The sequence below is a fragment of the Sinohyriopsis cumingii genome, chromosome 18, assembly GCF_028554795.1.
Source record: "Sinohyriopsis cumingii isolate HCF-2022 chromosome 18, ASM2855479v2, whole genome shotgun sequence".
NCBI lineage: Eukaryota > Metazoa > Mollusca > Bivalvia > Unionida > Unionidae > Sinohyriopsis > Sinohyriopsis cumingii.
In genome coordinates this window covers 23,127,732-23,155,694 of record NC_142978.1, presented here as the reverse complement: position 1 = coordinate 23,155,694, position 27,963 = coordinate 23,127,732, and the positions used below count along the sequence as shown (strand labels likewise).

The following is a 27,963-nucleotide window of genomic DNA, read 5'->3' as shown; positions in this document are numbered from 1 at the left end:
CTATATATGTGACATTCTTCTTAGTGGCTTCATAGATTTGCTTATGAATAGTGAGTCTGGTGGAAAGCCAAAGCCTCTCAGTTTTACGGCGGTCTCTTTTAGCAGTGCGAAGCTGGTCCCTAACACTGCTATAACATGGAGAACACTTTTGGATTGATAGCAGGAGCACACATCAGTTTGCCCTAGATTGTTTTGATTGTGGCATTGTTTCATTTCGCCCCCTTTATTGCTACATATAACCGAAAGTATTTAACAATATAGTTCGCAATGACAACCAGGATTATTTGACGACTTGGCGGAAATGGTCGAGCAATGTGCCGATCCTAGGAAAAGGGATCTATTTAGGGGCACTTTACAGATATTATGAACTAATGAGAGAGTGACAGGTGTAAGTTGCAACATGCACAATCGAGAGGATGTTGACATAGAAAGTCCGGGATGTCAAAACGACCAAGCAGAGATATCGTTAACTGCACATCTGAATCAAGGCCAAGCTGTACTGAGTACGCTATAACACATATTATACACATCAATTATACACCAAAATAAAGATCATAAAATATTATTTTAATAATGTGATGTTCATGGTTGTTTATAAATAGCTATAACAAGTAATATAATCCTTGGAAATTCTATTTCTTGAAAAATCTGCAAAATACGCAACTTTAGTGTGCCACCTCGAACGATATTCTAACTAAGATTCGGCTCGTTGGGGTTGGAAAGAGACGACGGTATTCCGAATGAAACGGATATCATTCGCACTATCTTTGCTATTTCTGTAACCAAAAAGTTGTTCTTGCAGAAGAATGTGACAGATGATGGAAATCCCAGAACAAACATGCATTCCATGGTATAGAACCGACATTTCTGGTTTACATGATATTGAAAATATTTTTAAGTTTTACAACCCTAAAAACACAAATATTAATGGAGACGTATTACATTTTAGGACTATTAGAGGCTCTGCTACATCGAGTACTGTATTCTCAGTCACATAGTCATACAATGTAAAAACAAGCTTTGCACATAATATGGCTTTTGGATTGGACATACACTCATAATTCTAAATTCTGAGTAATTAAAGCTGCAAATTCTGGATTGGCCGAAGCACATTTCCTTTTATATACCACATACATTTGTAAATTATGCCTCAAGAATAGTTTGGTTATATTCTTCACGTGGAATTATTTATTTTGATTCGTATGGGTTTGCTCCACCAAAAGAATTTTAAAGTACATAAACACAATAAAATCTCCAATTTGGTATTCAGCATTACCAATGCAGACAATAACAGATCTGCCAATATGCAGGCGTGAAGTAATTGCTGTACTCGACACTCAAAGTCCCTATTACCACTTCATAAAGTCATGCATGAGTATACAAGCAAACGGTCCAACATTTTAAACAGATCTTAAAGCATAATGGTAGGTATTTACGGAAGGTCTTCTCTGACTAACCTTAAGGCAACTTATCTAAATATGCAATACATAATGCGGTCAGGGATGAACTCGCTAATCTTTTGAGTCTTGCAAATGTGGAGCAAAATGAAATCTTTGTTTTTCAAGATAAACAAGGACGATTAAAGACAAGTAAGGACCCATTGACAGATATTATAGATGAAATAGAAGATAACTTAGTGGCGTTTACTAAAAACAGTATAAAAAAATCAGTGGAATCAGTTCTATCAATCCTGGGAGAAATTGCTGGACATTTCTGAAGAATTGGGGATATTATGTACGGTGATCTCAATTAGAATAATAATGCAATTTTTAATGTTAGAGAACCAAAATCAGATGATGTGGTAACAAAAAGATATGTAGACAGCAACAACAACACGATCAGAACTGAGATCAATGATCATTTATTAACCGCAGGTGGTACAATGACTGTTTTTTTTAACATTAATAATAAAATTACTGGTCTTGGAGAACCAGAATTAAACAATGATGCTGCAACAAAGAAATATGTCGATGATAGCAACATTCCTATGATGAACTCATTAATGACAACGAATGGTGGAATGATCACATTTAGATGTGAATATTCTAATCGTGTACAAATGTTTTTGAATTTTTGTAGAAACATAAATAGAGCCATTAATGAATTTTTTGGAAGTTCACTAGTCAGTGACATTAAACTCGTTGACATAAAACAATTACCGACAGTGTAGTGTATACAGTAGCATCTGGATCAACGTTATGGTCACCACTAAATAAATCCATTAAACATCATGCTGAGGTTACCGGGCTATACAGATTATCAGTACCTGGTACTACAACATTCATTATATCTACCACAATTTCACTGCATTATCCACTAACTGGATCCTCTGGATATATGTTACTTATGTTGGATAAAATTGACAAGGGAACATTTGTGGTGGAACCCAAAGAAAATGGGAACCCTGTGTTGTACCGATGAATCAGCCATACTCATAATCGGGCCAATTAGTGGAACAATCAGTATCAGCAGAAATAATCGGTGCCAATGTAAACAAATTTCCAAAATATAAATTTAATCATAACATTCATCTTGACATGGCTTGACTTTTATATCAGAATTAAATAGTGGAAATTAAGGAATAAATATTTGATTTGGGGGTTAATTGAAAGACAGTATATTCTTAAAAGTAAATACTTTTTAACATGCTGTAAACTACCACTGATTGTCTGCTCACAACAAATTATCAGTACCATGCATGCACTTATCCCAATCACAGCAGCCAACCAGCCAATGAGGCCTCATGTGGCTGTTGAACTTCCAGCATACACATTACAGGGATGATCCTGGCCTTTTAAAAGTTGACGCCAAAATAAATCGCCAATCTCAAAATTTTGTTGCTAATTTTCAAAAAATGTTGCCAGAATAAGTAGTGAATATTTTTCCAAGACTAATGTAATAGGCAGTGAAAATTGAAAAGATGGGATAGTTATTACTTTATTGACGACAAGCATTACAGCCATAATATTACAAAATAAATCATTACATTATTGTTTTGCACTACTTCCATGGTCCTTACATTGCGTATCACCGTTAGTGCATAGGTCAAACTGTTGTCACTTGAAAAAAATGCATTATCAAATGAAAAAATATCTACAGTCTGTCTTTTTTTAATGAAACATCAGCAATTAAGCAAATCTATATTATGTATATTATTTTCCAAATAATAGTTTTGTAAGAAACTTTATTTAGATAATGACATTTTAATACTAAAACCCTTCGATCGTACTTTGCAATGTAAGATAAGTGACATATAATGCTACCGTCGATTTTACCCTTTCATGAATTAAATCCCCCCCCCCTTTTATGGCTAGCTTCACAAAGTACATCTCCATCAACCAGGAGTTCAGAAACCTTTTTTTTGCTGTGCTTTACATGCTTTGCTTGTTAGTGAATTGCTTCCTAAATCCCAGGAATGATCACTGAATGCTGTAGATTTTTTATTGACAAGCAAATTATGATCTCCATTCCTACCAATGAAACTTACACGAGTCAACTTGACCTGGCATTACTCTACTGTATATATAAGCATTGATTACCATCATTAAATTTTAAAGAAGGAATGAAAAAACATATCACAGAGCATATGTGCCCCAAAAATACTAATTAGGAGTAAATAGTTATTTAGCAAAGAGCTTTATTTGCATATATGAGTTAACAATAAGAAATAAGGTGGGATATAAAATGTGGGAAATAGTTACCACATGTATGGTAGCTTGAGACCACATTTGAACTGTTAACATAAATCCGTACCCATTTTAGGCATAGTTATTTATAACAAAAATAGGGCATGGTTTACTTACAAATCAAATGCTAGTACTTCCACTAACTGTAGAACAGGAGGTTTCTTGAAATAATCGATCTCATAATTGGTATCGGCAATTTTAATAATCAGCTATATGCAATATCAGCATAATCGGCAAAAGGTGACATTGGTTCAGCTTTACACTGTTGTACTATTGGTGTCTTGAATTAGTTGCTAAAGTACCACCTACTTACAATATAATGAGCTCCCCAGTCAACATTTAACATTACAGATACAATCAAGCACGTGAATGGCAAACAGAAATAAAAATATCATTGATAAGTATACAGTTAAAGTAAGAAAATATTGTAGACATATAGTTGTCATTGACATAATTATGCATTCGGTGTCTGCTGTTATCACTGGAACCAGTGTATTACTATCAACAATAACAATTACATTGCCAGCAGTTATAACAATTTGTGTTTCAGCTGCAACAACAATTGCTGGCCTTCCTAATATCATCGCAAAAAAATATGCACATGTACAAACACAAAATTACATGATTATATAATAAAATTACATACAGCGATGTTAGCATACTCCATTTATCTTTGTTAATATCATCAAGTCTTAGTGATGGAAAAATATCAGGTCTTGAGTTCATGGAGATGATTAAGATTTACAAAGAAGTAATGACTGTGATAGAATCCATGCCTGAGTTAAATAATGATAATAATAATAATGTCAACTCTGAACAAGTTATTACAGCAGATTGTCATTATCACAACTCTGTAAAAAACTACGATGATTTCAGTAAGCTCAACCAATTCTGAATTTAGCATAAACTTTCCAACTGCAATTCCAGCAAAAGAAATAGCACTAGCACAAGTACAAGTATATCATAGTTGGCCAAATATTAGATCAAATTCATTCAGTGGATTACCAGCAAATAATTCTTTGATATTTGCAAATAAAAATAAACCAGATGGAACTCCCAATTGGCAAGTTGTGAGTATACCTACAGGTAGTTATCAGACTGAACAAATCAACGATGAATTAAGTCTATTACAGGAAGAGAATCCAAAATTGCTATCACTGTTCACAAACCAGCATTTTCAGCTGCAATAGAAATAAACACTCTAGAATATGCTGTAGATACATGTGTATGTATCAGTAATCGATCCAAGGTGTGTTAGGATGGCCAGAGATCCTGTTTATCAAGGACCACCATAACTAAAAGGAGATGATTTTCTCACAGATAAGAAAATATTTATAAACATTTCAAAATATCGAAATATTTTTCCTAAAATGGAACTGATGATATATATAATATTTATGCTTTTAGTGAAGAGTTAAGATACATGGATGTTTGTAAAATGTATTCCAATCCCATTAATTCTGAGATCAATCAATCAATAAAATACAAAATCTGTTTTCGTCATTATCACAATACTATAATGATGATACAAAATGAAACAATACAATATCTAAATCAAGTAGAATCAGATTATGATTATGTTATAAAACTTTCATTGAAAAAGTATTTAAACAAGTTATTTCTTCTCCACACTCTAGAGAACCATTTCTCAATCATTATAAAATAACAGAAGGGTATAAAGGACCAGGTGACTTTACATTCGTAGTACCAAATTTAATAAAGAGGAATTAAAATAAATTATCAGCAAAAACTTTCCTAAAATCATCGAGTCATGGAGAAAAATAGCCCCAGCAAATATTCTCAAACATAACAATGATCTGTAAGGTGGCAGCAGGAATATTGATCCACAGAAGGTAAGTTTGTTGGGGGGGTGCACATATGATGTATCTAACATTTTGATTGGGTGATATTTACTCCATTTCGATGACTTTGAAATTTTGGATCAGTCATGAAGTACATAAATCATGAAAAATAAGTACATATAAAATAGGCTTCATCATAAACTGATGACACTTTAGACAGGATCTGCAAATGTAAGGTGCTTGCACAGTCCAACACCAGAGATGAAAACAGAAAAAAGAAAACAGATTTAATTTATATAGTTAATCCTTTGTTCCATGCACATCTTTACTTCAGATTTAACAGTATTATAGAAAAGTTTTTTTCAAATGGTTTTTGCTTGTTTTTTTTCATTATCATCATTGTCATTATCTTAATTATGATGCATGAAACAATGTCAGATTTACTTTATTCATCCTCACTGTTCAAATTAATGCTTTAATTATTTTTTATTTATATTAACTACAGGTAAGTAAACTTTAAAATATTCTGTGCCCAATGAAATTATTATATTATGTATTCAGTACTATATAGGGTTTATTATCTCTTTCATAATAATTGAACATAAGATTTTGAAAAGAACACAAAATAATTGTCAGTTATAATCATTCAGAAAGGCATTTGATCATCTCATTTTGAAAGGGTAATTGCTTTTTCTTTATTGAAAATAAACCCTTATTCTTTGATCCACTGTTCTGTTATTTTTATCAGTACAGCCAAATCATTGATCTGAAACCATTGGTAAAGCTGTCATTGTTTTAACCTTGGCTAAAAACATTTTGTTTCTAATGTGTCTATAAATATTTCTACATATATGTCTTCATTGGTATTTTTTTATATATCGCCATTGGCTGTCAAATGCATTGACCATTGATATTTACACAAATTTCAACCAACAGCTGTTATTATTTTCATATCTGTATTGTTAGCTTCATTTCCCAGCTGACAGTATCATTAATCTATGGGCCTCTTGAACATAATTTGGCCTTGACTAGAATTACATGGATGCTAAATTAGGTTTCAGCTATATCTCTAGGAAGATTAAATTAGCCATGTGGTTTTTGGCATAGTATGATTTGCTCATGTCATTAAATCAGGAATTGATTCATCAGTATTAATTGACAATGGACTATAATCTGTTACTGAAATCATGGCAGTACCCTTGTATACAAGGAAGATCACAGTCATTATGAAACTGAACAGAGATTACATTTGCCTTTCTCTTGCTTTTCATTGTCAATATATCATACCATCACAGATGCAAAAAAAATACTGTATATACTCACTTAGAAGTTGAGTCAAACTGCAAACAAAGATCCTATTCTGCTGTAGCATAATGCACCAGCAGATTAGGGTCTATATCAGGGGTCTCAAACACACAGCCCTCTGGCTGCATGCAGCCTGTGAAGCCATATTCTGTGGCTTGCAAAATGATTGGCATCACAAGGTGTCACAAGAGATAACAAAGGTGATACAGCCCATGGGCTATTGCAGATGCCCTCATGTGGCCCTCAAGGTTGTTTTGAGTTTGAGAACCCTGGTCTATGTTGTTTGTAATACTGACTACTTCTAACAAACTGCACACACCCAGATCTGTTGGTGCCTTATGTGACAGCAGATCTAGGTTTGTACAGTTTGCAGTTGACCTAGTCTTATAAGTGAGTATACTCAGTACCACTCAAATTAAATGTTATGATCTTGTGCACTGACATCATCATTGTTTTATTCATGTCTCTCACACATGCACATGCAAACATTTATTCATAACAAGTCATTTTGAGTTCTTTTCAGTTTTTTTGTAATTAGAGTCATGAGCCACCTCAGATGCAGGAGGTCATGGGTTCAATCCCTGGCCGAGTCATACCAAAGACTTATAAGCATAATGTGACTGGGTGGGACATGATGCTATATGTCTGCAGCATGATGCTCCAGTGCTAGAAATCACTATAAACTGCAACTGCAGACATCATAGCAATATGACTGAATTTTTTTTAATGCTACATTAAAAATCCAAATCACACACACACACACACACACAGATTCATAAGATTATTGATGCTCATGGAATATTAGTTGCAGGAAATGTTGGCCCTATTAATCACATCTTGTCAATCTACATGGTACAGAGGTGTTTTAATTATTATTAATGAGTTATGAATGATTATTTGTTAATCGAAAATACATGCTATTAGAAGAAATAGTGGCATATATCAGTAAAATGAGATGACAGTTGTACCAGTTTATTTTTATGTTAGTATGAATAGGTTGGTGAGCATAAAGGCCATGAAGATATGTTTTTTGGTCCAATCCTCCTTTTTTAATCCATGGTCAGTACACAGAAATAATTTTGTACTGCTTTTACATATATTGTTTTTGTATACTACTATTTTATATATTAAAAAAATAACATGAATTATGTTAGAATTTAAACAAAGAATTATCCATAAACCAGAAAGACTAACATTTTACCACTCTGCCTTTAAGCATGGTAGCTATTAATAACAAAAGAACAAAAAACCCACTTTCTCAAAGAGTGCTCAAATTTAGTGCATTAAATACCTACAAAGGATACCATTAAACACATGGTGGGTATGTAACATGATGTTTACCACACGCTTTACACTTTATTACAGAAAGTTATATCATTCAGACTAATTCATTACACTCTGTGTTGCAGGAATGTTCCACCCAAGAATGGCTTGACAGCCTATTTTACCAAGGAGACTTTCCACAAGTACATCCCTGAAGAAACTTTCCACACCAAACTCCTGAAACAGTTGGAAGGTTTTGACGTCTTACCAAAAACAAAGTTCACACCAGTTCCTGAGGTGAAGACAAAGGAAAAGGCAAAAAAGGAAACGAAAAAGGATAAATCAAAGTTAGAAATTGAGGAAACATGCACTCTAGAAGAAATATCACAGAATGAAGCAGACAGAGATGAGTGTGAAAATGGCAGCAAGCTTGACAACAGGCTGAACCCATCCATCATACATAATACTGGGAATGATTGCAAGTCAGGGAATGCCAAATCCAAGCAAAAAGCTAAGCAGAGTGAATCCTCCACAGCAATTTCAGAGATCCTAAGGTATTTTTCTTGTCATTAGTTGATTAAATTGTGATTTCAGTTTGCACATATTTTGTTTTGTTGCTTCAAACCATACAGAAAGTGCAATAAATGATGATCCTTCTGTCCATAAGTGCTGATGGAAATGTTACTGTTTACATCTACATGTAAGTTGGTCCAGTGGCAGATAGCATAGACCCTGATCAGTTTTCATATAATGTGTCAGCAGTTCAGGCTCCCTGTTGTTTGTTCTGCTGATTCTTCCTGACAAACTGCATAGACATGGATCTCCAGTACAGTGGCAGATCTGGGTCTATACAGTTTGCAGTTGGATTAGTGCTGTACATGAACATATATGGTATTTGTCGAAAAAAGTATGCTCTTGAAATTAATCAAAAATAAGTATGAAAATTCAAACATTTGTATATTTTCTTATATTTTCCCTTGCTTCCTTCACTGTTATAATTTTTTAAACAGGAAGAGACATCATAAATATTAATAATTAAAAATGATTGAAATTGAATATTGCGATTAATTTTCATAAGATGATTGGTATATTGTTGATTATATGGACAGCTATTATAGCATTATGATGTTAATTCAATAGTGTAATACATATATATATATATATATATATATATATATATATATATATATATATATATATATATATATATATATATATATATGGTACAGAATTCCCTATTCATTTTGAAAGGATATAATACAAATATATATGGTACAGAATTCCCAGTTTTGAAAGGATGTTAATTAAAATGAAATGTTCATCTTGGTAAGCTTGTCAGATTGAAACCATTGGTGTAATTCTCATCATTGACATTGATTGTTACTGAGATCAATTATTGCATACTAGCCTCCATGACAAATGGTGTGTCTCATTGCACATAAATATGGAGTGCAGATTAATTCCAACACATCTTGCATTCTCAAGTGCAAATTACATCATCTCGTCTTCATGTTTGGAGATGTTGAAACCAAAACATGTAAGTCATATTTTCAGGACAGTTAAACCTATGCCTAATACGATTTTGTGTACACAATAATGAAGTCCTAATTTTGAAAAATGTGTGACAAAATAGTGAAAAAGTCAAAGCAGCCCAATCTTTGTTCAAGATTTTATTTGTCAGATTTTAAATCCAGTAATGTTGACCAGCTAGGTGATTCCAATCAGCCAGGAACACTAATGAGCAAAACTGAACAACCATCACAAATTGAGCAATTACTTTTAGAGGAAAATAAAATTTCTGAGATAAATTTATGTTTCTTTTTTAAGAAATCATGTGAAATTTTATTTTTAAATGCTTTATTTCTCTTTCACCTTGATGCCTCCCCCTTTCTCTCTCTCTCTGGACTGTGTATTAAATATGATTTTTTTTAGATAAAATGCATCATTATGACTCACAAATTGATTATGTACTAAACTATACAGAAGTATACAGAAGTGATTGTTCAGTCTGCATGTTGTAGTGGTCAGAATTACCTGCATGTTGTGGATTGAATTACCTACTTGGTGGCCAGAACTCAGCCAGTTTGATTTTATCGAATAAAAGTTCCACTTCTTTTTGTTATTTATAGTTCCATGTCACATTCACATTCAGATTTCGGTTCTCTCGTCAACATTTGACCTACTTTCATAAAATAAATAATCTGATATGCATATTCATACATGTAAATCTCTAATATATGACAAATATACTCAATATCTTGTAAGTCTCACTTGAGTGCACATGGCGTATAGGATTGAAAGTATTGTGGCATGTCTGAATGTTTAGCGGCATTCAAATTCATTTTTTATCCATCACAGCTCTCTCCCAGGGTCAGGACGGAGATATCAGTCCCAAAGCAGTCAGCAGCATCCTAACAAGAAGTCTTGTCTGAGTCAGCAGGAACAGCGCTCTTACCTTGACCTGTTTGAGAAATATGGCAGTCACATTCCTGTAGATCCAACTGAAGAGGAACGAACTGAGCTCAGGCGGTTCATGGTGGGCTGTAAATCTTGTCCAAATTATCTTTGAAAGATTTTTAGCATATTCCGGGGCTATGCTGTTTTTCTTTCTCAGTAAAAAAGGGGATTATTGGAATTTGTACTTGTTTGCTGATGCATGCATGATATGATGATGTGTGATTTGTTATACAGTATGGAAGGTTAGTAGTTGTACAGAAGAATCCCAAGTAAGTTTTCATTTATCACCTTGACCTTGTTTTATAATCAAATTTTGGTCCTTAGGTTTTTCAAAGACAGGGTAAGACCTTCTTGTTTAAAGAAGGTTAATGTGATCTACATTGTGAACTGTACTGTGAATACATTCTTTTTTAAATCTGAAACCATTGAAAGTTGTACTGTGAATACATTCTTTTTTAAATCTGAAACCATTGAAAGTTGTAATTGTCCTCATTTTAAACTTTTTTTGCAAGTTCTATAAAACATGAAGTAAGGCTGCTGCACATGTATCTCACTTACACTTGTTGGGATGGCAAAGCATTCATTGTCTTTAGTATATGTGTAATCCCCATCATCATGGCCAATAGATGATAAATTTGTATCTTGATATATATTACAGGCTCTCAAGTCCAAAGTGAGCCAAGAACAGGCAGATTTCCAGGCCTATCTGAAAAAGTTGGCTCAAAAATGTGTGTCAGACTACAAGTTTATACTTCCTAGTGCCAAGAGATACATTCAGGTAAGAGGTTGTTGTTGTTGTTGTTGTTGTGGGGTTTAACGCCATTTTTCAGCACACGATAGGCTATACATGGCGGCCAGTATTAATGGTGGAGGAAAACCCCGGGAAGAACCACCGATCCACGAGAAGCTACTGGCAAGCTTTCTCACATACCCACATTAGCCGAATCCTAGACTCAAACTCACGCAGACAGAGGTGAGATGGCAGTGATCCGTAACAGAGAGCGCTTTAGACCACTCGGCCACTCTGGGCCCCACCAGGTAAGAGGTACATTCAGGTGAGAGGTACATTCAGGTGAGATTTATACCAGTGGTCATCTGATCAAACTTGTAAAGTACTTGATATAGGCAAGGTGCATATAAGGCTTCCATTTTTAAGCCATGTAGGACCTCCAGTTTCAATTTATATAGGACCTACAGCCTATTGATAATCTGGTATTTTCAGTGCATGTAGTTACTTCCATGCTGATTCAAAACTAAAACTTTGATTTGAATTATCAGTCTCAATCTGCTTTAATAAAACTAATTTAATAACTTTATTATAAAATTTATGGTTTCCAGCTGTGCATTATTTCAGAGAATACCCTTGTATGAACTGAAACCACATATCATGGGTCGTGACAAAAAAAGCTGTAACTGACAAAAAATAGATACCTTTCTGTACATAAGAGATCAGTTGTGAGAACTCGGTTGCAGTGAATTATTATTAGTGTTGAGGAAGACCATGTGAAGGAGGTCAGTCATATTAAGAAAGCATTAAGATCGAACAGTTACAAAGCTAGATGCTAGTTTTTCTGGAAAAGGAATGGAGAAGCAATGAACATTGGAAGGAGAAAGGAGAAATGTGTGTAATTGTCCTGTAACCATATATTAATAGTCCTTCTGAGAGATTTTTAAAAAATCGACTTAAAACATGGAGCTAATGTGATCCACAAACCCTTTAACACCATCCGTTCAATCTTGGTACATCCCAAAGACAACACTCTATTGAATAAGAAGTGTTCAGTCCTTTATAAATTCCTTTGTGATAATTGTGAAAAAAACTACATTGGGGAGACTGCTATAAGCCTTAAAAGAAGAGTTAAAGAACACTTTTACACCAAAAGAGAATCTCTGAAAGCAGTTGGTGATCATTGCAAAGAATAGGGGTATACTAATTCTTGTGATAACATCAGAGTACTCGGTAGAGAGAAAAGTAAGGACGAAATTTTTTTATGGAAGTTATTGAAATCATGGAGGGTGGGGGCAAGTGTTGAACCATGATTCCTGATTGAAACATCTTTCCTCTGATGAAGACCTTGTGATAAGGTTGAAAGCAAAGAAGTCTTGATTTATTTTGCTACAGAAAGATATCTATTCCTGTTCATTAACTTTAAATGGCTGTAGCTAGTAACAATATTCATTCTAGAGTGACAAAAATGCTTTCTAATTTGCAAAGCCAGAATGAGAAAACGGGGAAATTCCAATGCAGAACCCAAGCATGCACATGATTCCTACACTTAGGCATTATTAACATAACATTAGGTGTTTTGGGATACACATTCTATATAAGATAAAGCATTCCTGAGAGTGCATTCTCCGCATAATGGGTCTTGGCTTATGCCTCAGTCATTGCTGGGAGAGAATGCCCTCTCATGAACTCTTTGTCAAAAACCTAAATACCCAGGGATAATGGAAGGCAAAATAGATTATTAATTTTAGTCCAATGTTTATCATATTTTGGCTGCATTACAAAATTATGCTGCCTTTTCTAAAAGGGTAGGTACTTCAGTTGATGGCATTTAGTGGTCTTTAATATGAAACAAAAGAACCTGTTGAAAATCACTAACCTCAGATGGATGACTACTGACCCTTTCCTGTGTTTTGCACCTGGGATCAAACTCAGGAGCATAGAATTACAAATCAAGAGGGTTGCCTTATTTACTATATTGCATTAAATTTCCAGTGACATAAGAATGAGTTTGATCAACTTTGTTTAGATATTTGAGTCTCTGTTTAGTGATAGTTTGTACAACGAAGTCTGTCAGTCTGTCTCTCTCTGAAAATTAAATCCGTATAGGGACAGTGTTGGTTCTGAATTTGCTGTTGTACTAAAATGAATGACCATGGACCCTTTCATGCATTTGCACCTGGGATCAAACTTGGGAACAAGAATTCCCAAGAGTTTAGCCTCATTTACTGTATTGTATTAAATTTCCAATTACATGAGAATTGATCAAATCAATTATGTCCCTGTCTGTCTGTTTCTCTCTCTCCCTCTCTCTCTCTCTTTGAAAATTAAATCAGTATGGGACAATATCAGTACTGAATTTGCTGTTGCTTAAGTTTTAGTGTTTTCTTTCCAGGCTTCACTGTTTTCTTTCCGACTGGTTATTTTATCTTTCAGAAACTTATCATACAGAATTTTACCCAAAAACAATTATTTTATACCACTCTTCTGTTTTTAAAATTAGTTAATAATTGACAAAAAGTAAATTTACTTCTTTAGAAATAAATAACAATGAATCTGAATTTCCAATCAAGTCCAATGTTAAGGTTTCTTTTGATCAGGTCCTTAAACAAGTATTGGAGAATGATAACAAAACTAGTTGTTTTTGCTCAAACCTACACATATTTTGTTTTGCTGACACAGTCACACAATATATAGAGGATATTTACATTTTAAAATACTTAATGAGTATAGAGGAAACATCATATAGTCATGATAGACAGTACAAAATGTTTCCACTTCACAGGTGAAATATTTAGCTAATATATGCTAAGAAAATGAACAATTACATTTTATTACATATTTGTTGAGGCAGCAACCTATGATTTGTATGGACTTGTTTCTCAGTTCTGTGTAAGTGTAATTAATGGTTGTACTGCTACATGGAGAAAAAAAAGTTTCTGAAATTTTACACTAATTTTAATACAGCAACTTTTTACAAATTTAGATTGTACATATCATCTTCAGATTGTGTTTTTTGTCAAATTAATGACTCTTTTCATATGAAAATGAAGAAAGAGATTTTATTTTTCTTAACACATTTCTTGCATGGATTGATACAGTAAAGATTGCTAGGTAGGGTTGCTTTATGAATATGACAGATTTCAGAGCATAACATCATTAAACAATGAGTTGTAAGGATTTTGGTTTCTGTTTTTGTTTGTTTCTGCATTCAAACATGACTGTGTTGGCAAGCTTGCAGTCTAGTTTGGTAACAGATGATGTACACAAGTTTTGATTGTCACTAAATTTCTGGTTGCTATCAATGCTGATTAATGACTTCTGATTTTTTCTCCATAGTTTTCAGATTTGATTATTATTGCGATGAGTCAAAATGGCTAACAATTTTATTGCTACATTTAATCAAGAGTTTTACATAAAAAAATTGTTTACCATTTGTCACTGAGTGTGATGGTATGAATTACTGTACGGATGACACAGGATGTCAACAAGTTCAGTCATGCGGATACTTTAAAAGTTAATGCTTGAAATCTTCTTATTTGTTGGTTAGGGTTCATTTTTAGGCATTCTTGACGGTGCTTTCTTATTGATTACATAAATGTAAACTAGAGGATAAACAGTCTTGACACGTTAAGATCTCTTCATCTTCAGAGAGAGAGAGAGAGAGCATAAAAGATGGAAATTTTCCTAAATTTGGAAATACATATCTTAGTAACATATGTAAAGGCAGGTATACTTCTAAATGAAAAAAGGAGTTCCAAAAGTGGTATTGACACTGTGGTGATGTCATTTTTCTAACAGTGATTTTATAATGAAGTTGAAAACAAATGGTGTGATGGATTGATATGCAGTCTATAGTAGAGACCCCAGGGATAACATTGAACCCCAGGGATCAGAAGCTTTTGTGAAGTCCAGCTTTTACACATTATTTATCTTATACTTTTTGTTGGTAGAGTATTTAAACAATTGGAAAAAGATTATGGCCAAACAAATGTTTTGGATAATTATCAACATTTTTTGCCTTATGTCCAGAATGACAAGTGACAAGGGAGTAGTCATTTTAGCTCATTTTGTTGGTCAGGTCCAGCAAATATGCCCATTTTAAGATCTTTCTCTCTGTCTGTCTCTCTCTCTCTCTCTCTCTCTCTCTCTCTCTCTCACACACACACACACACCATGCACACACATATATACACTTTTGTTGTATGAATAGTGCACTGTATTTGTTGTGTGAAGTCAAAAATGTTTTGGAAAGAACTACCAATAGAGATGATTGAAGTAAATTTCAGTTTAACATGCCATTTTGATAAAAACTAATAAGAAATTGCCTTTCTATTATTCAGGATAAGATTCAGGACAAGAAGAAGGAGGTGGAAAAGTATCCCAGGCATTACAGCATGGTGGAAAGTGTGTCTCTTGTGGCAGACAATGCTGAGCTGCAAAGTGCTGTTAGGCTGAACTATGTTAGCCCACTGCTTTCTCTGGTAATCCATACTTATGTTTATAGTCAACACACTGCCAAATGAAGTTAATGGGTATTTAGTCTTTTGTTTGTTTATTCATTCTTTTGTTTTGTACCATTTTTGGGATATTATAATTATCCTTTTTATTTTGAGTCATATTCTTTGGACTTTATGCACTGTTTCATACTCTTTTCATTAAAGTTCCTTGTATGAATATTTAGGGGACAGCTAGTAATATGGTTGTCATGAATCTGGTTTAGAAAAATTTATGATAGAGTGTGAAAAAATTCAGATATTATGGTAATCTGGATGCAGGTTCAAGGTTCTTACCAGATATATGTATGCATGCATGCATATATGTATGAATGTGCATGTGTGACTCACACACACACACACACACACACACACACACACACACACATGCCTGCCTCTCAATAACTCACTTCAACAGGGTCCAAAAACTTAGAACTTGCTATAAACGAGGGTGTGAGACACCAAAGGACTACTGTAAAATGAAGAAATGTTGGTAGTGTCACAGTTTTATAGCAAAAAAGAACTTTGTTTCACAATTTTATTGGGAATAATTGTCAATAAATGGCTTTTCTCTAATTAAATTGTTAACTTTTTATTATAAATTACCTTTATTTTCAACTGCTGTCTGAAAGATTATGAAAAACAACTCCATTAGATTTCAACACATCATGTACATGTGTGCCCTGTTGTGTACCTGCATAGTATTGTGTAAAATTATGTCAGTGCCATTCGCTCAACAAAAGATTCCTTTTGTTAAAAAATTTGAGACATTTATTTCATGAAACAACCATCAACATGTATATTCAATTTTTTAAAATTGTTTTATTAGTGAATATTGATACCATGATTTTATTGCAAGTAACAGTGAAACTTCTACTCATCCTTAAACAAAGTTCTGAGTGCTAATTCAGGAATTTTAAGTTTACTAGAAAGTTTGGAACTTGCTTCTCCATAATGAACCATATCTGTCAAACAAAGCTTTGAATTCACTACTACTTTGCTTGGTTGCCTTACTATCTTTGATCACATTGGTGAATGACTAGGCTAATTTAACGTAGGTTAATTGTTACTTACACAATAAAAATTTATAGTGGTCTAGTGGTCAATTGAAGTTAGTTGACCAAACACAAGAATATGACCACTGGCTCTTATGCAGATAGGGTTTGCATGCCTTTCCACTTTTGTTTAATTAAAATCCCTTTTATTTGATTTCATTCAAATGACATAATTAATTTGATAATACAAAGCAGGTCTGCTTGTAATTGAGTGTAACAATGCAAGAAATACATTGGCAAATCAGAGATCAAAACGCAGATTACAATTAATTAGGTTCTTACAGAAATACACGCTGACATAGTTGTGACTATAGATCAGCATTTTTCTCATTTTAATACAATAGGGCATATCAGTTCTGATGGTCACACTGAAACCGACTTAAAGTATACAACTCAAACATGAATTTCACTTGACAAAACTTATTTCATTGCTATTTATTTCTTCAAATAGGCATTAGCGACATTTACACAGATCAGAATTTCATCAAATATTGTTATTTATAGTTTACTGAGATTCTTTTTGGTAAAGAAAATGAAAACAATATAGAACTTAATACTAAAGTTGATAATTTCATGATGTTGATTCAAATTTCTGGGCACTAACAGCTGCTCATATTTATTACATACTCATTTTTTTTTTAAATGGCTGATCTGGCATTTGATGAAGATCTTCAGTCTGTGGTTGGTTCCATATTGCAAACCTAGAATAAAAATATTATTTTAGGTTTTTCTTGCAAAAAATAATGTTCAAATGAATATTAAAAATCTAGTCTGCATGTTACAAAAAGAATAATTTTTCGTTTTCTTAAAAAAATATTTGCTTAAATTGTCACCTATAAGTTGAATGCATTATAAATTTCTGACATTAAATGAAAACATAAAAATAGAGAGCTTGAAAGTACTTTAAATGAATCTGTATAAAACTGAATGTATTTCATTATAATTTGTCCAGAAATTTGCTTGGATGTAGAGTGTGGGTGCATTCTTAAGTAGGGTGTAAAAAAAAAGGTCATTTATTGGTCCAAAACTTATGTTCTATTTGAGAAGGAAAAAATCTTCTTGCTTATGACTGCAGTTTAAATCCATTTATATATTCCATACATTTAAAAATATTCAAAGCTAACGTGTAATTAACTATATCTGCAGTACAGACAGACCAATGAAACAAACACACAGTATATATCTAACTCTAGCTCTAGTTACATACATGGGGATTTTTCAGAGGGATGTAGAGTAATCGTTAATAAAACATGCCATACTCATTTTTCTAAAAGTATGCATTAAAATAATTGAAAAGAATGTGTGAATAAAATGAAGATATGTAATACATGTGTTTGGCCGAGATCATTGGTACCTCATGGGTAGAGTGAAAAAATTATGATAAAAGTTTATCTTAGAGCAGCCAGATGTAGATATATAATTGCAGTAATAATTAAAATACCTCCAGCTTGCACATTCAGCTATCATAATTTTTACATCCATTGATGAGAGCAAAATAATTTGAAAATTTGGGCTATTTTTATACCACCATTTTGTTATATCATTATCATCACTTTCTTTGAAACAGCTCTATGTAATTTTATCAAACTTAAAAGCAACAAAACACATCATTATAAACTTATTAAAGAAAAAAATAACATATGATCAAAGGCCAGAAAAAAATACCTTTAATATTTTGCATGCTTTCAGACCCGAAAATATTAGGTCGTGCACATAACTCATCTTGTCCACCAAACCGTGTACTATTTATTCTCACCACTCCAGTGGCCTAGTGGTTAGAGCGTCCGCCTAGGAAGCAAGAGGTTGTGGGTTTGATCCCAGGCCGAGTCATACCAAAGACTTACAAAAAAATGGTACTAACAGCTGCCTTGCTTGGCGCTCAACACTAAGAAGTTAGTGTTAGGACTGGTCAGCTTGGTGTCAGGATAATGTAACTGGGTGGAATATGATGCTACATGTCTGTGGCATCATGCCCCAGTGCTAGACATCACTATAAACTGCCACACTGTAGACATCTTAGTGATATGACTGAAAAATTGTTAAAGCTACATCAAAAAGTCTAATCACACACACATACACACACACTATTTATTCTCCTGTATAATTGCAACACAGACATCAGGAAAAAAATAATAGCCCACAGATAATAAAACATGCTAAAACCTTTTTATTACACACATACAGACCATAATAAAGGTTCATATTTTGAAACTATGAGTAATAATTTCAGTGTACTGAATTTTGTGTCCAACGGTTCACATGGGGACCTTTAATTGTGGCACTCAGATAGTTCTCTAAACATCATGACTAGGGCACATGAAACTACCTTACATCATTAAAACAAATGCAGATATTGCCATTTGACTACAAGCACTTGACCATTGTTCATGTCTGAAGAGTTCCAAAGTTGTTATATGCGGAACCAAATGTGACTACGATCAGAGGAGCACCAACTTTGTTCAGGTAGAAGAAGTTTCATCTGAATCAAAGGTAACATAGTTAAATTAGGCCATTGGTTGTAGTAATTTTAATGTTAAAATTGGTGTTTCTGAAGAAGGGCTGTTCTTTCACTGTAGATTTATGGTAGGCTTGGTTGAATCTGTAAAAATGGCAGCTACATGGCAGGCCATGTTTCTTAATAACCATACTGTATTACTGTTTTTGCATCATCAGAGCTGATTTTAACTTAGGATTTAGTAATGGTTTTTGTACTTGTACTTAATGCAGCAAAATTGTTTGTCCACATGCAGCATGGTGCTTTAACTGTATCTTAACTATTGTTTTTGGTAATGCTAATAACTAAGACATGAAAGTACATTATTTCTATGTTATCACATGTTATATGCAGAACTGTTTGACATAAATACATATTTTCACTCCATCCATTGTTTTTATTTTGCTTCCATTTACATTTTTTAGGTATAGATTTTCCGGCTTGCAATGATTTGTTTTAATTCATTTGAATATTTATAAATTATTTACCATCATAGTTGGGATATGGTGTCCAAGTTACCTGCACAACAAATGTAGTTTTTAATCAAAATATGGTTTAATAACATATAATATTGATTTTTCGCATGTGTATACCTGACCACTGAATACTGGCAAATAGCACAGATCAGATTAAATAATAGAAAATTCAGAATTAATCAGTAGGAAAAAGTTAATCATGTGTATGTTCAGCAGATAACAATGTCCAGTTATATATGTTCTTTATATGTCAAGTTAAAAATGCTGTGAAATGAGATATTCTAATGTATTATTATGCTTGTTTGTGCTTATTACCACTTGTAATTTGTGCAAAAAGAGGACACCAAATAATATGCGCAGCTTTGTCAACGAGATTTTTTTCTCATCATGTTTAAGTCAAAATATGAATCTCTCAGGTTAGGTTTGTAAGTACCAGTATTCATTAAATATAAAGGTACACAGCCAGTGCATAAAAGATGTTGTTTACGTAAATTTGGTTTTTGGCATATATGTAACACTTTTTCGACCCTTGATCTTGGTCAAGCACACATACAAAATCACATAATTGTTTTGTTCTGAGTTGGGGGAAAGAACTCATTTGATTTGTCATAGGAACATATATCTCATCCTGTCGGCCTTGACATTCCTTTGCATTATCAAACTTGTTGTTTCCACCCACTCGGAACAAAACACATACATATGCAGTCTGGTGGACAATAGCACATTTTACATTGTTTTGGTAATTTCAAACAAATATTATTCAGTTTCATTGTAACATGTGTCTTGCACGAGTTGATAGTCACATGATTTTTAACAATGGTTGTACTGTGTTATAGCCTTGAATCAACTAATCTCATGTACAAAATGTATCCAGTTTAGACTTCAGCTCTTTGGTGTTCAAAGACAAAGGACATTATGACTTTTACAAGTACTTAGGCATTGAATGTTATACACCCTGGCCCTTCATCCCAGGCAGTTGAAAGTAAAAAAAACTGATCAAGTTTAAAGTCTTCATAAACTACTAACAATGATTTTTATACATGTACAATTATTTCTCTTCTAGAGCCCTGTATAAACATATCATATTTGCTATCACCAGTCCCCTATTTAGCACTGTGTTCAAAAACTGAAGTTACCAAAATGAAAACATTTTAGTTTTTCTGTTGAAACATGAGAATGGATGCTTGTATTTGAAAAATAATGTTTGGCAGGTTAGTGATGAATTCTAGATTAATTTCTCATTGTACCACTGTCTCTTGTGATTTTCTGTACTATCTGATTACATTTTTTTCTAGACGATGTACAGCGGCTTGTACTGGAATCAATTTTGAAAATGTCCTCCTTTTAGTCGATATATGTTGTTCTTATAGAAGAGAATTAGTGGTGTAATTAGCATTGTTAGCAAGTAATCATCAGCACTCTTTTGCCAAATCATTCATGTTGCCTTGAGGAGGAAAAAGGTGTGCTGTCCTCTCTTCAAGTGCTTTTGCATGCAGCCGTTCACTTTTGATTTATTCATCTTGCAATATACTTCTTTTTTTAAAAAACATAACAAACATTTCTTTGAGAGAAAATGGATGGTATTGTTTACACAGACTGAGAAAAGACTGGTTTGAAAATGTTTTGGGGGGCTTTTAAAGAATTAAATATTTTTTATCCAACTAAGAGCAATGTACTGTTATAATATTTTTCCTTATTCGGATCTGGCTGAATCATGTCATATCTTTTGTTTGTCTGGCATCACTCTTGGGTGAAATTTTGAAAAGTTTTCTCAAATTTGATCCTGTTATGTCCTATTATCACATATGAAGGATATGTCTTTTGAAATAAGAACCTTGCTGTGTCCAACATTAGTTACACCATATGCAGTGAATTGAATTATTATGTCAACTTTGTAAAATCTCTTTATCCATGGGAACATTTTTTGGACTAAAAATGTAGCAGTGGTGGTGCCAGAAAAAGAATATCTAGTCTTTTAGTGTGAAAAGGATGGGCAAATCCAAGTCATACGGATTTTGATTTCTTTGTGTTACTCTAAAAAAGAAATGTGTATAACCTGGGGTGTCCTAATACAATAGATAATCATAATACAAAGGTCCAAGCAAAGCTGCAAGAACCATCAATATTCAGATGCTATCCAAAGCACATAGAAAGCATCCACAGTGGCTTAAAAGAATATTCCTAACCACTGAGCAGTTAAGAAAGATAGCTGCTTGGTTAAAGGTAATATCAGATCAGTATCCTCTGAACTTTCAAAGGCTCGGGTAAGACTAATAACAATTTAGTTCCATGAAACATGAACTGTTTTTATGAACCTGGCCTTTAAATATAATGTGTCATTACAAAAAAGTGGAGTCAGTCAGATGGCATGCCCAGACTAAATTCTCCAGCTCTTATCTGTGTGACACCATGCAAAAGGAGAGAACTGAATCATGCTGCACCAGAGGCAGTTGCCCAGACAATGACCACACCAAATTTATGAAAGCACAGCCATGGAACCAGGCAGGATTTTGCTACTTTTGCTGGATTCACATTTAAAACGTTTGATGATAAGACAATGAAATGCAGATGATACAGGGATCGCTTGTGCATATGTATTGACAAATGGTAATTGGTTTTGCTAAACTAAAGCTAGGAGAGATTCATCAATTATTAGAGCAAGCATACTCCTCCTGGGTGACACAGGTAGAAGTAGGATGCTCAACATTTCCTCCTCCTCTTATCTATTCTCGTAAGACTGCTCTGGTGTCCTAAATGGTTCGAGTGTCTGCCTTGCATGTGGGAGGTAGATGGTTTGAACCCCAACTGATTCATAGCAAAGATTGAAAAAACAAATTGCACTTGCAGCACTGGTCAACCTGGTGTCAGGATGATTTGACTGGGTGGGATGATTATTCTATTTTCACTGGTAGTCAAATCTTTGAAAATGTGATCCAGTGAACAAAGTTTCAGATTACATGAAACTCATGGTTGTGAAATAGGTCCAATGTGTCCTCACCACATGCTGAGTGGTGGCAGCCAGTTTGCCATGGATTGCATTCCATGTCATTGGAAGAGAGGATACAGGTAGTTGAATAGAGGAGAGGGTGGAGGTTGCCACTTCAATGCAACACAACAACTTGATCATTGGATCAATTGACTAATCCTGACAACCTTCAGGGTCTATGTTGTAGATTTTCAGTTTAAATGAATTATGTATGTTTCAAGAATCATCCTAATGATTAAACAACAGTGTTGTTCTTCAGACCTTACAAAGAACATAGCCTCTGAGGGTGGTGGCAAGGGTCAGTTGAGTAAGGTCTCTTTTTTCAGTATAACCCTTTATTGCCCTGACATGAAAAATGCAGTAAACTACTTTTAAAAAGGCCTTTTCATCCATTTCCAGGACTCTGTCAGAGCATTTCAATATACTGAGCTGATCTGCACCAGTAGGTAACAATATTTATGTTCCAGCTCTCTTTTTTCTTTTTTGGGATCGAAGTTTGATACAACATTCTCTAGCTTAATCTCTGAGACCATTTATTAATGAAGGCTCACTTTGACCTGGTCGAGTTTATATCTGATTTGGCAGCTCAACAGGCTACCAGCAGCTTCATAATGATATGGGTTATTCGACTTCCACTAGATTCACAATGTTGAAAATGTTCTTGTTTTCTTTAAGACTGCATGTCTTAATTGTTCTAAGCTATCCTTTGTGGTATTAACATGTGATTAGAATCTGCTCATGCATTTGGAGACCAGAGCTCAGGCCATCTACAGGTTACACATATGTAACTCCCTCAACCTCTTACCTAATCCCTCAATGTACTTCCCATAAAATAGGAAGGAAAAAAGAAACAATATCTAAGGGGAGGCTACTCTAGACAAACTTATGTCTCAGTAAGCAAACAACAGTTTAGCACTTACAGTGCTGAAATAAGCCCAGAAGATGTACTAACATCTTTTTTCTGATTAGGGAGTCTGGATTTGTAATGTAAGGACTTCAAAGGCATTATCATCAGGTAAGCATTATGAAAGAAGCATAGTTTATTGTAAAAATTGGTTTCCCTTGAATTTTCGTCACATTGTAATTTATTTTTTATTTGTGGTGGTACCAGATTTTGTGGATTTATTGGTTTGTACAAGCCACAAATGTAAGCACCCACTATAAAATGTATTACCATGAATTTAGCTACCAGTGCAAAGTCACAAAAAGGTATGACCATGAAGTATATAAATTTGCAGTACTGTATGTATAACATCACCAGTAGAAATGGAAGATCCCTTGTGATTTAACAGTTGGTCATGGATAAAAGGTTGCCAATTAGCAAAACCTGATCAAATCATATTCAGGGTAAGTTCAGATCACAATAATTGCTGTCTAAAATCTAAATATATTTTACATTTTCCAGGGTCAAGTACCGAAAGTACAACTTCCCAATATGTCAATGGGGATTCATCCACTTGTGTCAACAGACTTCAAGAAAATTCAGGAGCGTTTTCCTACACATCATGACCAGTCTGATTCGAATGGTACCTGGAACCATGAGGTTTGTAGAGATTTTAGTTTTTATTGATTAGTCGCATGCGGTGTGCACATTGTAAACTTAGGAGGAGTACAGCTATCAGGATTTAGCTTCAGCTTGTATTCTGTAATAACAAAATATTTGGCTACTCCATGCCCATTTCATAGTTTCAATGAAAGCAAATGTTTAGATTTTTTGTTTCTATTTTTATCTCACTTGTTTTTAGCAGATTAGGCAGTGAGCACAATATATACTTGCTGATAAGTCAAATTCAACTGCAAACTACATAGACCCTGATTTGCCATCACATCATGCACAAGCATATCTGGGTCTGTGCAGTTTGTTAGGAGTACTCGGTAGAACAAACAGCTTAGGCCACGATCTGCCAGGGCATTGTGAAATGGCAGATAAGGGTCTGTTTAATGGCAGAAAAGGGTCTGCATAATGGCAGATAAGGGTCTGTGCTGTTTACAGTTGGACATATAAGTGAGTACATATGGTATTCATTTTCAGAACTATAGTTCAGTACCATTGAGTGGGTATATCCTTCCATTTTTTCAGAAAAAAAATATCTCACCATGTTAAAATAATAACAGTAAACCTTAACAACACAAGAGGTATTTTTAGCAGCTAAATGGATGCCAGTTTTAGCTTCAAGTACAACTTTTAGCAGACGACAACTTACACAGTTGAAAATCCATTAGAAATTGATTCCATCTTTTCAAGTCATAAGTTCTTGCTATCTGTTCTCTCTCTTTTTTGACAAAAATTGCATTGATATGGGTGGTGAACTAAAGAATGTAAAACATTTTACCCACAATGCCTTCCAGAAAAATTAAGATAATTACCCTCAGTTACATGCAAAAATGTCAAATTTTCATGTTTGTCATAGTCTGCTATAAATTATTCTTAAGTCTGAAATTTGACATTCATTTACCAACTCAGTTTATATTTTTTCGGAACATAATTATTCCACTCTATAATTTTAAAGTCATTTCTGATGAATGGATGAATCTTAGTGCAGTATAACTTGTTTATATTGTTAATAAATGGTGTGTCATGTACCACATGGGGGGGTCTATCTTCAGAATCAAAGTCATGGGTCACTATTTTTGGTTTCAGTCACATTTGTCCTTCTACATTCTAATTAGGAATCTGTTGAAGATAATGAAGCTTTTCTGTATATGTGTATTGTCACTAGAAGATGTGTTGTATTGTACATTTGGGGTCAAGGCCAGTGTAACAGGTAAAAAACATCTGAGGGTTTCATTTTCTGATTTATGTCCTAAGAGCTGTTTGATGTTCAGCGATGAACCATGGTACACTTGTGCTTCTCAGTTTGATGGCATTTCATATATCAGTCAGGTTTTTATAATTCAGAGTCCAAATCATGGATAAAGGTTTGTACTCTATTTCTGCATATTACCTCTAATGCCCTTTGAGACACAGCAAATGTTACTTTTCATGTCTTTCCGAGCAATTTAAAATGTAACTTTTCATGTCTTTCATGTAACTTTACAGCACTGTCTTTAAAGTCATAGATTTCATTATTATAAACTTTGGTTATCTTTCATAGGCAGAAAAGAAAAACTCAACCATTGTTGCATTATAGTCAGCATTTTAAAAATGTTTCTATAAAGTACGGCTTATTACAGTCTTGCAGTAAAGACAGCAATGCTGAGTTCTTGGCAGTGCACCATGGTTGCCAGGTGGTGATGTCATCTTCTGCTCTCAGTTGTCTGGTAGACAACCAAGACTCCCAACATGACCGCCTTTGGGAACTTCCTGTCCATATTAAGGAGCATGAATCAGTGGGTGAGATGCAAATTGATTACAGACTACTCTCCAGTCCAACTGTTCTATGATCCAAACTGCTCAATGCCACTGCCTGCACAGATCATTTAACCCCTGTGGTCAACCTCTTTTTGGGTTGTCATTTTTAGTCAAATTTGCATTGACTTTTGGCAAAAGAAAAGCTAAAGAAAAGCTGAAAAGTGAACAATATCAGTGCTAGAATCATTGGTTAAAATCTTAAAATCTGTATATTTTCTGCATTCTGTATTTTGAAAATCTCTTGGAGAATGGCGAGAACAGGAGCAGGCATTTCTGCAGGTAATAGGCTAATTTAAATTTGTGGATGTAGTGGCATTTTGAGACAAGCAGGAGCACCATCAGGGAACAATTTGAAATTGGTCTAATGGATGGAATTGTACAGTAGTGTTTATTTCATATGAAACTGAATTAATGAACTGAATTATGCAATGATAGATCAGGGTCTGTGTTGTTTACAGTTGGACCTGACTCAAAAATGGGTAACCTATTGGTATTGGTAACCCTGTTGGTATATTGGTAACCTTGTTGGTATATTGGTAACCTTGTTGGTATATTGGTAACGTTGTTGGTATATTGGTAACCCTGTTGGTATATTGGTAACGTTGTTGGTATATTGGTAACCTTGTTCATCAGAGCATCAAGAAAAGTATTATATTTTGGCAGCAGAGTATACTTAGTTTCATGAATATTCCTTTTTTGAATTTTTTTGTTGCTTTTACATTTAAAATCAGGGTTCCCACGCTATCAGGAAAAACTCTTGAAGTTTTCCTTCACAAGTTGATACCTGAAACAATTACGTAATTGAGTTGTAACTGAACTGATCATGAGTTAAATTTATCGAGTTCTAACCAGAATATTAGGAGGTTGCATTATGGATCATTTGGGTGCTTGTCATAAATATATTTGCTGAGACAATCCAAATGCTCAGTGGATTAGATTCGTCTAGTAGACTTTTTGTTTCACAGACAGTTTGATATCCGTATCTATTTTTATATGGAAGGTATGAAAACCAGTCTAGCATCACAAGAGTTATACCTGCATAACATTGATACGAAAATTATTAATTTTCTCAGAAATTGCAAGTATTAAAAACGTTATTTCTTTAATCTGCTGAAAGACGATAAAACTAAGGCGCTGATGAAATTTGAGCTGGTACTAGTGATTTCAATTGCTAGTCGCATGAGCACACGGAATCTCACAACCGTCATTTTCAAATATTGTAGAAAATAAATATTAAATGAAAATCATATACTGGTTGTAATATAACTACTAAAATTAAAGAGCACAAAATTCTCTATTTTCATTCCGAGGCCTACTTCCTGAGTTTTGTTGTATCACGTGACTACCACATTGGCGTGTGCTGTCTCACACATGGAACATACAAAACAGGGAACCGGACTACTCTGCTTGATGAATCAGACTGGCCAAGTTGCTTGTAGTTGTTCTTGAAATAAATATGTTGAGAATTATATGTTCTTCCTGGTTTTTACAAAAGGTATCAGACTTTCATTTAATATAATTGAAATTTTGTACAATGACATTAAAAAGGAATTTGTTGTTGATATCACGTGACTACTGGACTTACGATGTCATTGTTTGAGAGTTGTCAAGTCATGTGACTATTAACGCAAATGGCTATTACCGGGTCAGGATTCATCTTTGCCGAGTTTTGCCTAGTCTGTCAGCAGATTAAAGACATAACAGATATAATAATTGCCATTCTTGAGAAAATAAATAATTTTCCCATCGATTTCATGCAGGTATAAGTCAATATAACATAGTTTAAATTTGCTAGGCCCACTGGTAAGCTATCTTACAGTGGCGGCAGATTCCAAATATTTTATATCTAATTGCTGTGAACCCA

General features: G+C 34.0%; 1 protein-coding gene across 1 annotated transcript in view; it reads left to right on the top strand.

The window, feature by feature from the left end:
- The first annotated feature begins 746 nt into the window (after positions 1-746).
- Positions 747-27,963, top strand: part of LOC149776217 (uncharacterized) — a 61,461-nt gene continuing 34,244 nt past the window's right edge. Inside the window, exons 1-7 of the mRNA XM_089942600.1 lie at positions 747-850; positions 8,203-8,610; positions 10,415-10,592; positions 11,172-11,291; positions 15,584-15,724; positions 24,153-24,290; positions 25,922-26,081. Of these exons, the coding sequence (XP_089798726.1) occupies positions 816-850; positions 8,203-8,610; positions 10,415-10,592; positions 11,172-11,291; positions 15,584-15,724; positions 24,153-24,290; positions 25,922-26,081 (1,180 nt within the window). The 5' untranslated portion in view covers positions 747-815. The remainder of the gene's footprint in view (positions 851-8,202; positions 8,611-10,414; positions 10,593-11,171; positions 11,292-15,583; positions 15,725-24,152; positions 24,291-25,921; positions 26,082-27,963) is intronic.